The 12,500-nt window shown below is 45.3% G+C and overlaps 1 protein-coding gene across 3 annotated transcripts in view; it reads right to left on the bottom strand.

Annotated features, from left to right (window-relative positions):
- The window catches only part of ZZEF1 (zinc finger ZZ-type and EF-hand domain containing 1), a 102,361-nt gene that overhangs the window by 26,270 nt on the left and 63,591 nt on the right, over positions 1 to 12,500 (bottom strand). For all 3 annotated transcript variants that reach the window (XM_081027409.1, XM_081027411.1, XM_081027410.1), the window contains exons 33-40: positions 11,253 to 11,382; positions 9,158 to 9,296; positions 7,458 to 7,623; positions 6,605 to 6,867; positions 5,569 to 5,732; positions 2,724 to 2,880; positions 1,265 to 1,404; positions 625 to 902 (exon numbers count right to left, since the gene is read on the bottom strand). In XM_081027409.1, the coding sequence (XP_080883535.1) occupies positions 625 to 902; positions 1,265 to 1,404; positions 2,724 to 2,880; positions 5,569 to 5,732; positions 6,605 to 6,867; positions 7,458 to 7,623; positions 9,158 to 9,296; positions 11,253 to 11,382 (1,437 nt within the window). The remainder of the gene's footprint in view (positions 1 to 624; positions 903 to 1,264; positions 1,405 to 2,723; positions 2,881 to 5,568; positions 5,733 to 6,604; positions 6,868 to 7,457; positions 7,624 to 9,157; positions 9,297 to 11,252; positions 11,383 to 12,500) is intronic.

Below are 12,500 nucleotides of genomic sequence, written 5' to 3'. Positions count from 1 at the left end.
CCAGAGCTCGCTACTCTCCAAGGCAGACCCAGAAGGATGCCAAAGAGCCACTCATTAATTAGTTTAAAAACTACCGGAATGATGCTTTTCATACAATGGGAAGTGGAAAAAAAGTTCAAGATCTGTTACTCATATATTCAGTCTACAATTACGTTTTTAAAAAATCTCTATAAAAAGCTATATACGTGTGTGCCCTTATGCTCATTCATGTCAGAAAAAAAGCTTGGAAGGAAATCTATTAAAATAGTATCAGATGCATGAATATGGTGCAAGCCAGGTTGATTTTTATTCTTCATTTCTGTTTTCCAGATTTGGTATTATTCCTTTTATAATGAAAACAGATCTATTTTCAACCCCAAAGCCTACATTTACTGCTCTCAGGAAAAAACAAACCAGAATATATATCGTCAGAGTTAAATCGGCACAGTGCCCAGACTGCACAGCTGTTTTAATGTGGGTTTTAAGCAGTTTTAATGTCTGCTGACAGCACTGCTAATAAAGCTAACTCTATTCTCACAAAAGATTCCCGGACTACAGCACTGAAGCACAGTGAATTTAAGTAACAGCCAGACCACTGACTTAAAAGAAATGCACGCCAAAGTAGGGGAGAACGGGGGTGGCTACCTGTCCAGACACACAGCTCCCAGGCTAAAGAGCAAGTGGGTGGTCTTCCAGCCATCCGGCATGACGGAATTGTCCCCTGCTGAAAACAGGTTGTGTTTGGCTGAGAGGACCTTGATCACTGCAGCATCGACCTCTGCTGGTAAAAGGCGTATGATTAACTGGCCGAGAAGACCCAGGGTGAGGTGGTAGGTTTCATTCAGATGACCTGCGTTTGAGATGACAACCTGAAACATGAGTGGAAGGACGTGCTCCAGGTCCATCAGGGGGACTGTGGGCTCCTGTCAAGAGAGGGGGGAAAAGTCTCTTCAGTACAAAATCCATGTAACTACGCCAACTAAACACTCCATCCCCTCCACGTGTGATTTACAACTGGCCCAGTTGTAAATTGCGCAGAGTCTTTCATAAATGGCTTACGTACAAAATCGACTGTAAAATAAACATTACAATCCTACTTCTAATTTCTAACTTATAACTTCTCAGGTATTGCCTTATAATCCTACTTCTAATTTATAACCCTACCTTCAGGAATACACAGATGACTGCTATTAACAACTGGTTTCAGCATATGGCTTACCAAAAAATTATTTTCTATGCGTAACACCACCCCTCCTTTAAAAAGAAAATGCCATTTGTCTCTTACCGACTTTAAGGGAGGTAACATGGCTGCTAGTAATCCTAAGATTCTCTTCTGGGAACATTCAGCAAACACCTGGTCAGGGCTTGGAGTAATTGCCTTTTCCTCGATGGGCTTCTGAGATGATGCTTCTGAATTTTCAGCATCTGAATTGTAAAACACCAAACTTTTAGATTTTGCCAGCTTCTATGTATGTATGAAGACACAGTAAGCCTCTGCACTGTCCGTGCTCCCTGTGACACTGCGGAGTAAGGCCGGAGCTTTAAAAACCTATTTCTGAACATGTCTTGCTCAAGGAGGCCTACCTTGATCTCCCTGGTGAATTGCAAAGCCTGCCCTCCCATCCTTCCCATCCCTCTGCACGCCCCCATTCCCTTGACCCTGCTGCTCTTTTGTGCTCACAGTAGCCACCTTTTAACACGCCGTGTTGTTCACTTCTGGTTTTTTGTTTTTCTCAGTGATGTATCATAAGCACCTAGAAATGTTTCTGGAGCCTGGCAGGTACCCAATGAACACCTGACGAGTGAATAACTGTCTGTGACCCAGGATGCTGATCCTTACTGGAATGGGACCACACGAGACTCTGACGACCTAGACTGACATGCAGTCCAGACTCTTTCAGAACTTAGAATCACACACACTGCAAAGATCAGCATCAGCCCCTGTGAGAGGTGACTCCCACAGATGGGCAGGATGCCTGGTGCTCACCCCTGCCACCATTACAGAGCAGGCCATGGGCAAGATCCTGCCTCCCAAGGCTGCCCTGAGAAGGAGACAAGTCTCTTCGGCCCAAAGCACCTCCATCTCCTGGCTCATCAATCTTCCTACAGCACAGCTCTGACCTTGCCTCTGGTATCCGAGGCAGGAACCTGGGGCCCTCCCCTTCCCATGCTCCACTCCCTCTCTACACACCTGCTGAAGGGACTTCTCCCCAGTATTTGTCTGGGGGTTCCCCACTCTGGGGCCTTTGCTCACATTCTTCCTACCCCGAATGCCCCTCCCCACAGCAGATGCTAGCACTTTCACGGGCCCCTTCAGCCCTTCCTTATAAGGCTTTATGTGAATACAACCTGTTCCCGTGAAATACCAGTTATTGTTAGTATCACTTACACCTCTTTTCTGGACAGAATCACATCCCACCTCAAATTACAGCCACCTGCACCTTTGCCTTAACTCCACCCCGCAGGCCGTACGCTCCACGAGGGCAGGATCATGTGTCTAACTGATCTAGCGCAGTGCTTGGCACATTATGAAAAGGCAGTTAGCAAATTAGGGAATAAACAAGATAGAAAAACAGGCAAAGTGAAGGAAAGGTAACTTTCAAAGTGTTACCAGTGCCAGAACTGAGAAACCATGCATTCTTGGTTTGCTGGCCAACTTGAAATTGTGCAAGCAATGGCTCAGGGCTGGGTATGTGTGCATTTTAAGATGAAAGCGATCAAGGGAATTATCAAGTAGTCTTCACCTGGAAGTCCTGTAGGTGTGTTAGCATCCGCAGGGGGGTCTGAAATTTGAGTCTGGCATGAAGGATTTGAGTCTGGCATTAATGGTACACTTTCATCTGCCTTAGTTTTCTGCTTGCAATCCAAAGGTCTGCCTTCTTTATGAATATCTCGCTTTCCCTAGAAACAAAAAGATAAGTATAAAAGAATAGGGTTTCTTATTATTAAAGTTTACTCATTAATATTATAATACAACTTTTTAAATCATTAGCCAACCAGTCTTCACAGACTAAAATACTTTTGAATTCCATTAGAAAATGTCCCTCATGTCTAATGATAAATCTATACTCTAAGACAGTAATCATTGCATCACACCCCCCAAACATCTCCCAAATGCCCCTCTGTCAGAGCCTACAGTCAAATGAGCAGTGGCTCCATTACAAACCTCTCACACATTCTATTTACTTTTCAGAAGCCGATATGGAAAGGTCTTCTTTTGGGGAAAAGAGAAAAAGACAATGGTATGGATTTCGTCCTAGCACACTGAGCTGACTTACACTTTTGAGAATTCCATTTTGGCAAGACTTGTTAAGGGGACTCTCACTGGAGCCGTGAGAGTTTTCTGGGCTCAGGAGTCTGGCAGTGAGCTGCCCAGACTGGTAGGGTGACAGCCCTCGGCCTGAATTCCCTTAGGAGTAACTCGCATCACCCCCAAATCACCTATACTCCTTGGGCCCTCAGGGTGCTTTCCCTGTTGTCACACAGGCTTATACACAGAAAGTAGGTCACGCAGGAAGTCTTCAGTCCATGGTGGGGGCACCCCAGCTCCAAGAAGCCTGGGAAGGCCAGGACACTTTGGATCCCAAGGTGCAGTTTTGTACACTACCAAACCCTCATGAGAAGACCCTGACATGTCCCAGTGGTAGCTGACTTATCCTTCCCTCTCTGGATACTGTGACCTCAGCATCAATCCTATCCTCAACCCCTCCTAAAAAAATAAGTGGTTATAAGATTGTCCTAAGAAAGGACCGAGACTTGGAGAGCCACTTGCCTTGTTAAAAACGTTCCCTCTGAAAAGACCTCTGGCACCATACTCTCTGTACCATGTGGCCCCTTGTAAAAACAATGTAATTCCAAAGTTCCGGCTAATGACTTTAGCGTTCCTTTTCTTTCCTGTTGTCACAGGCCTCCAGAGACACTGCAGTTGCACACAAGTTACCTCCACAGGGGTATGATTACTGGCCTGAGGCCATTGTAGACAAAATCCCTTGGATGATGCCTCTGGCTGAGGTTGATTTCTTGGTTGTTTAAAACAAAAAGTATCTCTAGTCACTGGAGGGAAGATACTATTAATAGGGCCTGGGATTGGCTAGAAACATGTGGGAGTTCAAGGATTTATACTCAGAGCCCAAGTGGGATGTGGTCCTTAGCGGAAATTGCAGCTTTGCTAGAAGACTAGGAGACTGAGCCAGAGGCCAGATAACCTGGGTGCCCCCAGATACTGACGGGAAGGGGAGCCAAAGGGAAGGGACATCTCGGGGGAAAAATAATGCCCTGGGAGCGCCTTAGAAAAAGGATGATTCCAGTCCCTAGGCAGGGAAAGCCTAAAATAAGCCTGAAACATCTTTTTGTATTAAAAATTAAGTGCTCAAAGAATAATGGAGACATCAAAAGGACACAAAAGCCAGCTGGAAGGAGCTCTCACTGGCCAAATATGGGACAATTTGAGCATCAAAATAAATAACGAAAAATACTACATTTTTAATCCATTGAATAAAAACAAAATCCACTGAGTCCATAAGGATAGAAATAATGACCAAGTAGATAAGGGGAGCCCAGTGCTCATGGGTGGCATATTCCATGGTGCTGGAAGCTCACAAGAAGATACAATTATTCCCAGGCTCAGAAGTCAAGACTGCTGATTTATCCTGCTGATAATGTTTTCTCTGCTCCACCATAGTCTGTGGGTGGTTAAAATGCTGCCTGGAGAAGGGGCTTGTGGTAAAAAATATTGACACCTGAGAGGCAGCTTGAAGATTGTTACGTCACCTGTCTTGTGCTGGCTCTCTGGCTGAACGAAGCTCATAGAATTTTCAAGTGTTTGCCAGCCCTGTTTGTTTTTGTCTTCCTCTAAGTGACAGTGGGATCCGGGTGAGCGGGAACCCCCAAGTGGAGACACTGACTAGTTCCCGAGACAGAGGCAGAGCACAGAGACCGTAGTGGCTCCTGAGGCAGACTCAGGGGCACTGACAGCCTCCACTGTGGAGGCAGCATCGCAGAAGCTACGCGGGGCTCTCTCACAAAACACTCTTGAATGTCACCATCACAGGTGATGCCGGATTAAGAAAGGCTTTTCTTCTACTTACACAAGTACATATATGGAAACTATGGTGTCTCCGCGGTAAATAGTAAGTGCTTATTAGTGTCACCTACTTGTTGGCTGATATAAAAAGAGCTTCAGATCGATAGTATTCACCACGGCCCAGGAACTAAACTCTTCAGGTGCATATAATCTTGCTCAATCCTTATAGAAACCACCAGGAGGCAGGTGACAGGCGTAGTTAGAGCTGATATGGAACTTACTTGAAATCTGTTTTAAGCACTTTACAGACATGAACTCAATGTGTACAATGAACGTAAATCCTCACAACAACCCTATTCTCTATCACCTCACTTTCCAGATGAGAAAACTGAAGTGAAGAGACTTCACTTCAATGTGCCCGGGATCTGACAGAGCAGAGATCTGAACCCAAGCAATTTGGGTCAATAATCTGTGCCCTTAACCTCTCTGCTCTGTCCCCTCGTGTGAATGGCTCTCTCTGAGTTTGATGAACCTGTGATTCTGCATAGTAAAGAACTGTTATTTACATTGCAGGGCACAAAAGGGCCTGACGGCTCCTCAGCAACCTGGAGAGCTTGCTTCTCTAGCTGCTCCTCTGATGTTCGGTGGGGCACAGTGCCTGGGGGGGCCTGATGTCCTGGAGCAGAGTCACCGTCTGGCAATACACCAAGAAGGGCCAGAGCCTTAAGGCCTACACAGGAATCAAATGAGAGAATGGTTAAGAGTTTTATGCCAAGAGCTATTTCTGGTAAGTGCCATAAATCGCTTTGCTACTCTATGGAAATTGATGGCTGAGTTCTCCACAAACCAAACCAAGGGGTACCCAGTGCACACCTCCCTGCCTATCCCAATCTACTCAGCAATGATTTCAGACACCAAAAGTTTGGATAGTGAGGGATACCTGTACGTTATTAACAGAAGACAAAAGACATAACAGGACTGTCTATTTAGAAAATAATTAACATTTCCTAGTAGCCTCACACAACTAGATTTCTAAGTTCCCACTGGTAAATAGATAACAAAATAGCTATGAAGGATCTGCTACCTAATACAGATCTGATTTCCCCCAGCGTTTACTAGAATGGGGAATCCATTATTCTGAAAGGCATTTAAATGTCTCTGAAATTTTTCATGTTTTCTCCTTAGCACGCCTTGGTCAAGTCAAAATCCTCTAGATATTTTATTAGTTAAACTGTTTAGTTATAAATAGTTCTCATCTAGAATACAGTTGTGTGGACGTAGATTTACACTCCAGGTTAAAAAAAAAAGGCTTTGGCAAAGTTAAGTCTAGTAGATTCAAACACGTACTAAATATTTCATCCAGGTATCAGAGTTTTAATTACTAACTTTTTCACATCTCCACGTAAATATCTTAGAGACACTAAATGCTACTTTAATGCCAGCAGTTCTCTCACACGCATTTGGGAAGATCAAGTTGAGTACCTCCTGTGACAACCTGGGCTTTGTAGCCTCTGCACCACTCACACATTTCACTTCTCTCGGGGCTTTTCCTTCACAGGCAGCTCAGGGTTGGTTTGGTTTCGGTGCGTGAGGAACAATTACCTTTCCCCTGGTGAGCCTTCATGAGACAGTCCCCGACCAGCTGCATGCACTGGCTGCGCAGGGTGCTTGCACTGCTCCGGGCCTGGGGACCCAGCTTTTCGCCAGCCACCTCCTCTGAGCTGGCCAGGTGGGCGCTGTAGAGGGCCAGGGCAGCGAAGAGCAGCCAGGCGTAGTTGTGGATATAGGGCTGGATGAGCCTTTGCCGGTCGCTGATCCGGATGGTCACCATTGGGTGGGCCGTGATACTGTGGGTAGGCAAATGGCTGCAAAGGCAAGACATTTTTAAGGCCGACACTCCTTTGTGAGGCTCAGAAAAAGGAGAACAAAGCCTCCAGGAGCACCTGCATGGTTGCAATTTGGCAGTCATTACCTCTAAGGCTGTAGTGATTGGAAAGGTAATGCTAAGTAGGGGTCTTCGCCCAGAAAAATGAACAAACACAAATATTGTACATATCATTTCAGGATTTCACAAGCCCCAGAAGACTGTCTATGGAAACCAGAAGATGTGAGAATTCCTTAGTAGGAAATTCTGCGGAGTGTGATTATAGCATTTTGGTAATGTGAGAAAATACCCATTCTTAGAGATAGATAGTAAGTATGTAGGAAAGAAATGATTTAAGGTCTGTGATTGGCTTTAAAATACTTGAACAAAGGGTGGGAGGAAAAGGAAGGAATAAGCTAAGTACACAGCAAAATCTTCCTATCCTTGAGTCTGGGTAATGGGTATCATGGGGCTTCATCGTACTAGTTTCTTTACTTGTGGGTATGTTTGAAATCTTTTTTTATAATGAAAGGAAAAAGCAAAGGAATACAGGAAGAAAAGGCGCCGGGGCTCGAGGTGACCTAGACATACCCATAGGAATATTTCTTTGCTGCATAGCATCCATAGCAAAGATCAAAGTCGTAGCACACGTTGCAGTTCATCCTCCGGCCTATGATCAGACCCTGGCAGTTGTCACACGTGAACTCCATGTTGACCATTTCATGGTCATCTCCGTGGCCCTCAGGTTTCACTCCTCCTGGAGGAAAGAAAAGGGAGAGGAGGATTGGGCAAAGGGCTGGCTTCCAAACCCAAACGCACCCCAGAAGCCAGGGGCCACCGGCATCTTCTGGAGACCAGGGCGTTCTGCCCAGTGGCTCTGAGCAGATGAACCACGTTCTCAGCACAGAACTTCTCAGCGATGGTACTATGGGTTGATCCCCCTTTTTTCCAGCACAACACATTGTCTGATGAAATAGATTAGCAAGTCCCAGCACGATAACGTTTGGCGGAAACAAGTCCACATGGCAATTTGTGAGCTGTCTCCCATGATCCGTCCTCTGATAAATATTAAGCCTCTCTCATGTATTCCTGGTAGCAAGCATTGAGGAGCGATCAGGTTTTTGTTCTTACTTTTGCATTCCAGAATCAGAGATGAAAACCGACTTCATAACCCCAGACCCGGTGAATGAGAATGTTGGTCACGGAAGACTGACTGCTCTGGTCTCCTCCTCACTCTAAGTCCAGTGGGTCTCCAAACCCTGTCATAGACCCTGCTCGCTGCTCCTCACGTCTGGCTCCCTTCTGTTCCCATGGCCGCACATGCAGGTCAGGCATTAATCTCGTCACTACTATGACTGACTTCCTAAGGGAAGCTCTTACACGAACAGAACCACTTTCCTCTAGCATAGCTCTGATCATGCTAACACCCTGCTTGAAAAACCTTTCCTGCCGTCTACAGACTCATTCAAATTCCTTAGCCTAGTATCTGAGGTCCCACAATCGGGGCCCTACCTGTTTCAATCCAGCACTCAGCTGGACACTGGAGCACGTCTATCTAAACAGACTACAGATTCTCACTCCTCTGTCCCTGAACTTGTCCTGCTTTGCATGGTGACTCACTCTCCATTGTTTCCTTCACATCACCCAGTTCTAACTTTCTTCAAAGAGCACCTTCTAACACATCATCTCCTCCACAAGCTTTCCCTGCAACTGTGATTGCTACTACTTCTGAACTTTTCCAGAACATTCTGTACTGCTCATCTGTAACTCAGCATGTACTCTTGTACTGGAATGGACACTTCGTGGATATGTCCAGTCTCCTGCTAAGACTGTAAATGCTTCCAGGGTAGGGTCTGTACCTTTTATGACTGGGCCACACACACAAAAAGCACTCAACTGCTCACTACTGTAGGTCTGCCTTACCTCAGCACTTACAAGTTAAGAGTATTCGAGAATTTTTGCAGTTTGCTTTTTGTGTGTGTGTATTTTACTACTTGTAAACACTGCATGATTCAAAAGGAAAACTAATTTCCTGGAAACTCAACTGAATTCGTCCTGAGTGTTTATTAAGTGCCTACATCCACCATAATGGAAGATGGAAGCATGTCTGGTAACTGAGCTCTGGAACTCACCATCCAGCTGGGGAGATAAGGCTCACAGTTTGCCAACAAGTCAGAATACAACTGGACAGTATTTGCATTTAGTATGAGAGTTTTAAAAAATGACAAGATCACAGAAAATAGATACAATTATTACTCTTGGGTATGGCATACTCAGACCATGACATTTACCTAGGAAGCAAGTTTTGCAGAGATCCATGTCACTGCACTGCAGGCATCGGTAGCGATGCCCGGGGGCGATCTCATCACATCCGTCACAGGAGATGTCTACATTTAACAGGTCACAGTAGCGAGCAATAAACATGTGCATCTGTAAGGTGAAATAAACACAATTACCCAACAGACTTTCTGATACGACCACTATTCGTTAATCAACCCATCCTTTAATAGGTACTTCAGATATTCCAGGCATTGTATTAGGTGTTGTCATTAGGAAATGATGGAGCTTAGTGTCTAATTGGGAATTCCCTCAAGCAAACAGATGACACCTTACAGCGTAATAAGGCTTTCGCAGGCGTATTCAGGAGGCTTAGAGGACACAGAAGAGAGGGCATCTTGAGTGTTAGGAAGGTCAGGTTTTTCAAAGGAGATAATTCCTCAGTTGTTACCCAAGGGACAAATAGGTATTAGTGGGGTGGGGCTGAGAATGGGGGGGCTTATCAGATAAAAGCAACAGTAAGTTCTACAGGAGGCAAAAAGGAGCAAGACAATGGTTCGTGAAACTGGCAATTAATTCAGTATGTAGAATACAGTACAGACGGGGGAATAGCCAGATAAAGTTACAAAGGTTAAACCACGAAGTGCTTCCAATGCTAGTCTGAGGAGTCATCGACCATTTTTAAACAGAAGACGAATTTGATCAGATTTGAGGATCCTTAAATTTCCTCCGGTTATTGAGTGAAGAGCAGGTTGAAGGGGGCAAGACTAGAGTCTGGGAAACTGACCATGACAGACGCTGTTAACGTAACCTCCTGACAGGTGACAAGGGCTGGACTGAGCATAAGCGAGATGGCAAAACGTGGGCAGATTTGGGAGGTATTAAGGAGGAAGAAGTACCGTGTTTCCCCGAAAATAAGACCTAGCCGGACAATCAACTCTAATGCGTCTTTGGGAGCAAAAATTAATATAAAACCCGGTCTTAGGTTATATTACATAAGATTCAGTCTTATATTATAGTAAAATAATACCGGGTCTAATTTTTGCTCCCAAAGACGCATTAGAGCTGATGGTCCTGCTAGGTCTTAATTTTGGGGAAACACGGTAGGAACCTTGGGGACTAACTGGACATGGGGGTCAGTGAAAGGAAAGGGTCAAGAACAACATCCAGATGTCTGGCTTGGGTGCTTAGTTAGATACAGGTAATGTTCACAGACACAGGAAACTCTGCAAAAGCAGCATTGTTTGCTGGCACTTCAGAAGAAAAACTTTCCGGAGAGACAGTAAGGGCACTGTGTCAAGTATCTAGAGGCTACAGTACAGTTTATCTTTATAGCCTAGAAATATGGGAAATAAATCTCTAAGTCACCATCAATAATATATCAGAGCAAATAAGCCAAGTCACCTAAGAAGTACAGAATGGCTCCCAGTGAGATATTAACATACACGAGAGAAAAATCACGAAGGCCAAGTTGGTGTGCTCCGTGCAAGCACCACAGAGGTGCTATATGAGCAGAATCACTGGCACACAGTAGGCGTGCAACGCTAAGAAGATTAATGAATATGAAGCAGCAGATGCCTGGCACAGTGTGGTGGTGACAGATAAACACCTAATACGGAGATAGACATCACAGGCTATCTGAGCCTGATGCCTTTATACACCTGAATCATGTCACTCCAACTCTGTGCACATATGGCTGCTTCCATGGTCACCAGGCACCCTTTGGATTAAAACGTGGCTTCCCATGTTGCTTGCTCCAGGCAGAGAATGTGCAGCAACCAAGGATGCCCGAGGCCAGGGCCTCCGGCAATTCTCTGTCTCACTGTAAATTAATAAGCTGGCACTTAATAGCACGCTTCAGACACCTGAGCCAATTTTCTGTGAGTCTAGTTCTACGGGAGGGAGCCACTCTCCCTCCCCCTTGAGTGAGGTCAAGTCAGGATTCAGGGGCCCTCATGTTAAAGACCAGACTCGGTGACAGCAACGTCACTTAGGCGTTGCCTGCCACCTGGAGCACGTGGGAGACAGCCTACTGACACTTCCCCAGGCGCCTCTCCTCTCCAAACTCTTAGCAATTCACTTCAGATTACTCCAGTCGAGAGGTCTTACTTTCCTCTGCTTCTCGGGATCTTCCTGGGCTATTTTTTCATACCAGGCCTCAAACATGCCGTCCTGACACTCATCCATCCATTCTGAATTCTGCTTGGCATCAGCAAGCTCATCTTCTTCACTCCACTGGCTGAAAGAAGGACATAAAAGAGAGAGAGCATGCCTCACCCTACAAGCCAGGAAAGTGATGGTTAACAGACTCTGTGTCCTGTGGGTCTAAGAGATGGGGCATTTTTAAACTTCTGAGGGGAAGAGGTCAATTTGGTTTTCAAAGTCCCAGGATTTGCCAGATGTTCGATAAATACATACCAATAAAAAGGGAAATGCTTTTTCCAGTGCAGACTATAAATGTGCCTTGTAACTACAGGGCACATTCTGCTTGACAACCATTTGTGATGAATCTACTATGTGACAGGCACTGGAGCCAAACAAAGCGATTAAAAAAAACCAAAAGTCTGACTTGGTCATGCACAGCAGACCCTAGTGGTATCAGCATGAGAAGGACATCAGGAGACCCTGGTCAATTCTCCCACTAGCTGCTGTAAGGCCTTGACAGCCAGCACTCAGCCCTGGTCCTCAGTTTCCTCATTTCAAATAGAGTGTCATGGGCTCCGTAGATACAAAATTATACATTTCCTTACTTCAATTTATAGTTTGTTTCAGCAATCAGAATTTTAAATACAAAAGGTTTTGCTCAACAGCAAATGCAAAATAAATTACCAGCCAACAAATACACATTTGTTCGTTCATGCGTCCCAACAAACTGACTGTAGGCGTGCGCATACTTAGCTCTGGGCTAGGTTAATATGAGGGGTTGGGAGGGAAGTGTGTGGTCCCACCCCGAGGACGCTATCACGCAGGCAAAGCTGGAAACAAGGAGCAGACTGAGACCTGAGGAGCCAGTGTGCTGACGCCCCCCGACCCTGCGCTGTATCCCCTCTGTCAGTCAAGAATGCCCTCAGCAATCTGACAGGACGGCAATGGCTGAGGTTTGGTAAACAAGGAGATGGCTTTAATTTTATCTCCTTTCCCAGAATAACTCTTCTGTGGGAAAACTCTTCCCGTGTGGACTCATTCATTTATTTCGTCCTAATTCTCTCCTCTTGCTCTTCTTCTCCCATTCTCTTCTCATTTCTTTTCTACACACATGAATGGTTAATGGGTAAGTGAACTTGAGCAGTATGGAGTTATTAAAAGTGGAAAGAAAAAAACCTTCACGTGATTTTTCCCCCCTCATACCTTAAGTCT

Source organism: Rhinolophus hipposideros, assembly GCF_964194185.1.
Source record: "Rhinolophus hipposideros genome assembly, chromosome: 20".
NCBI classification, from domain to species: Eukaryota; Metazoa; Chordata; class Mammalia; order Chiroptera; family Rhinolophidae; genus Rhinolophus; species Rhinolophus hipposideros.
The sequence above is the reverse complement of the archived record's forward strand: the minus strand, read 5'-3'. Positions and strand labels throughout refer to the sequence as shown.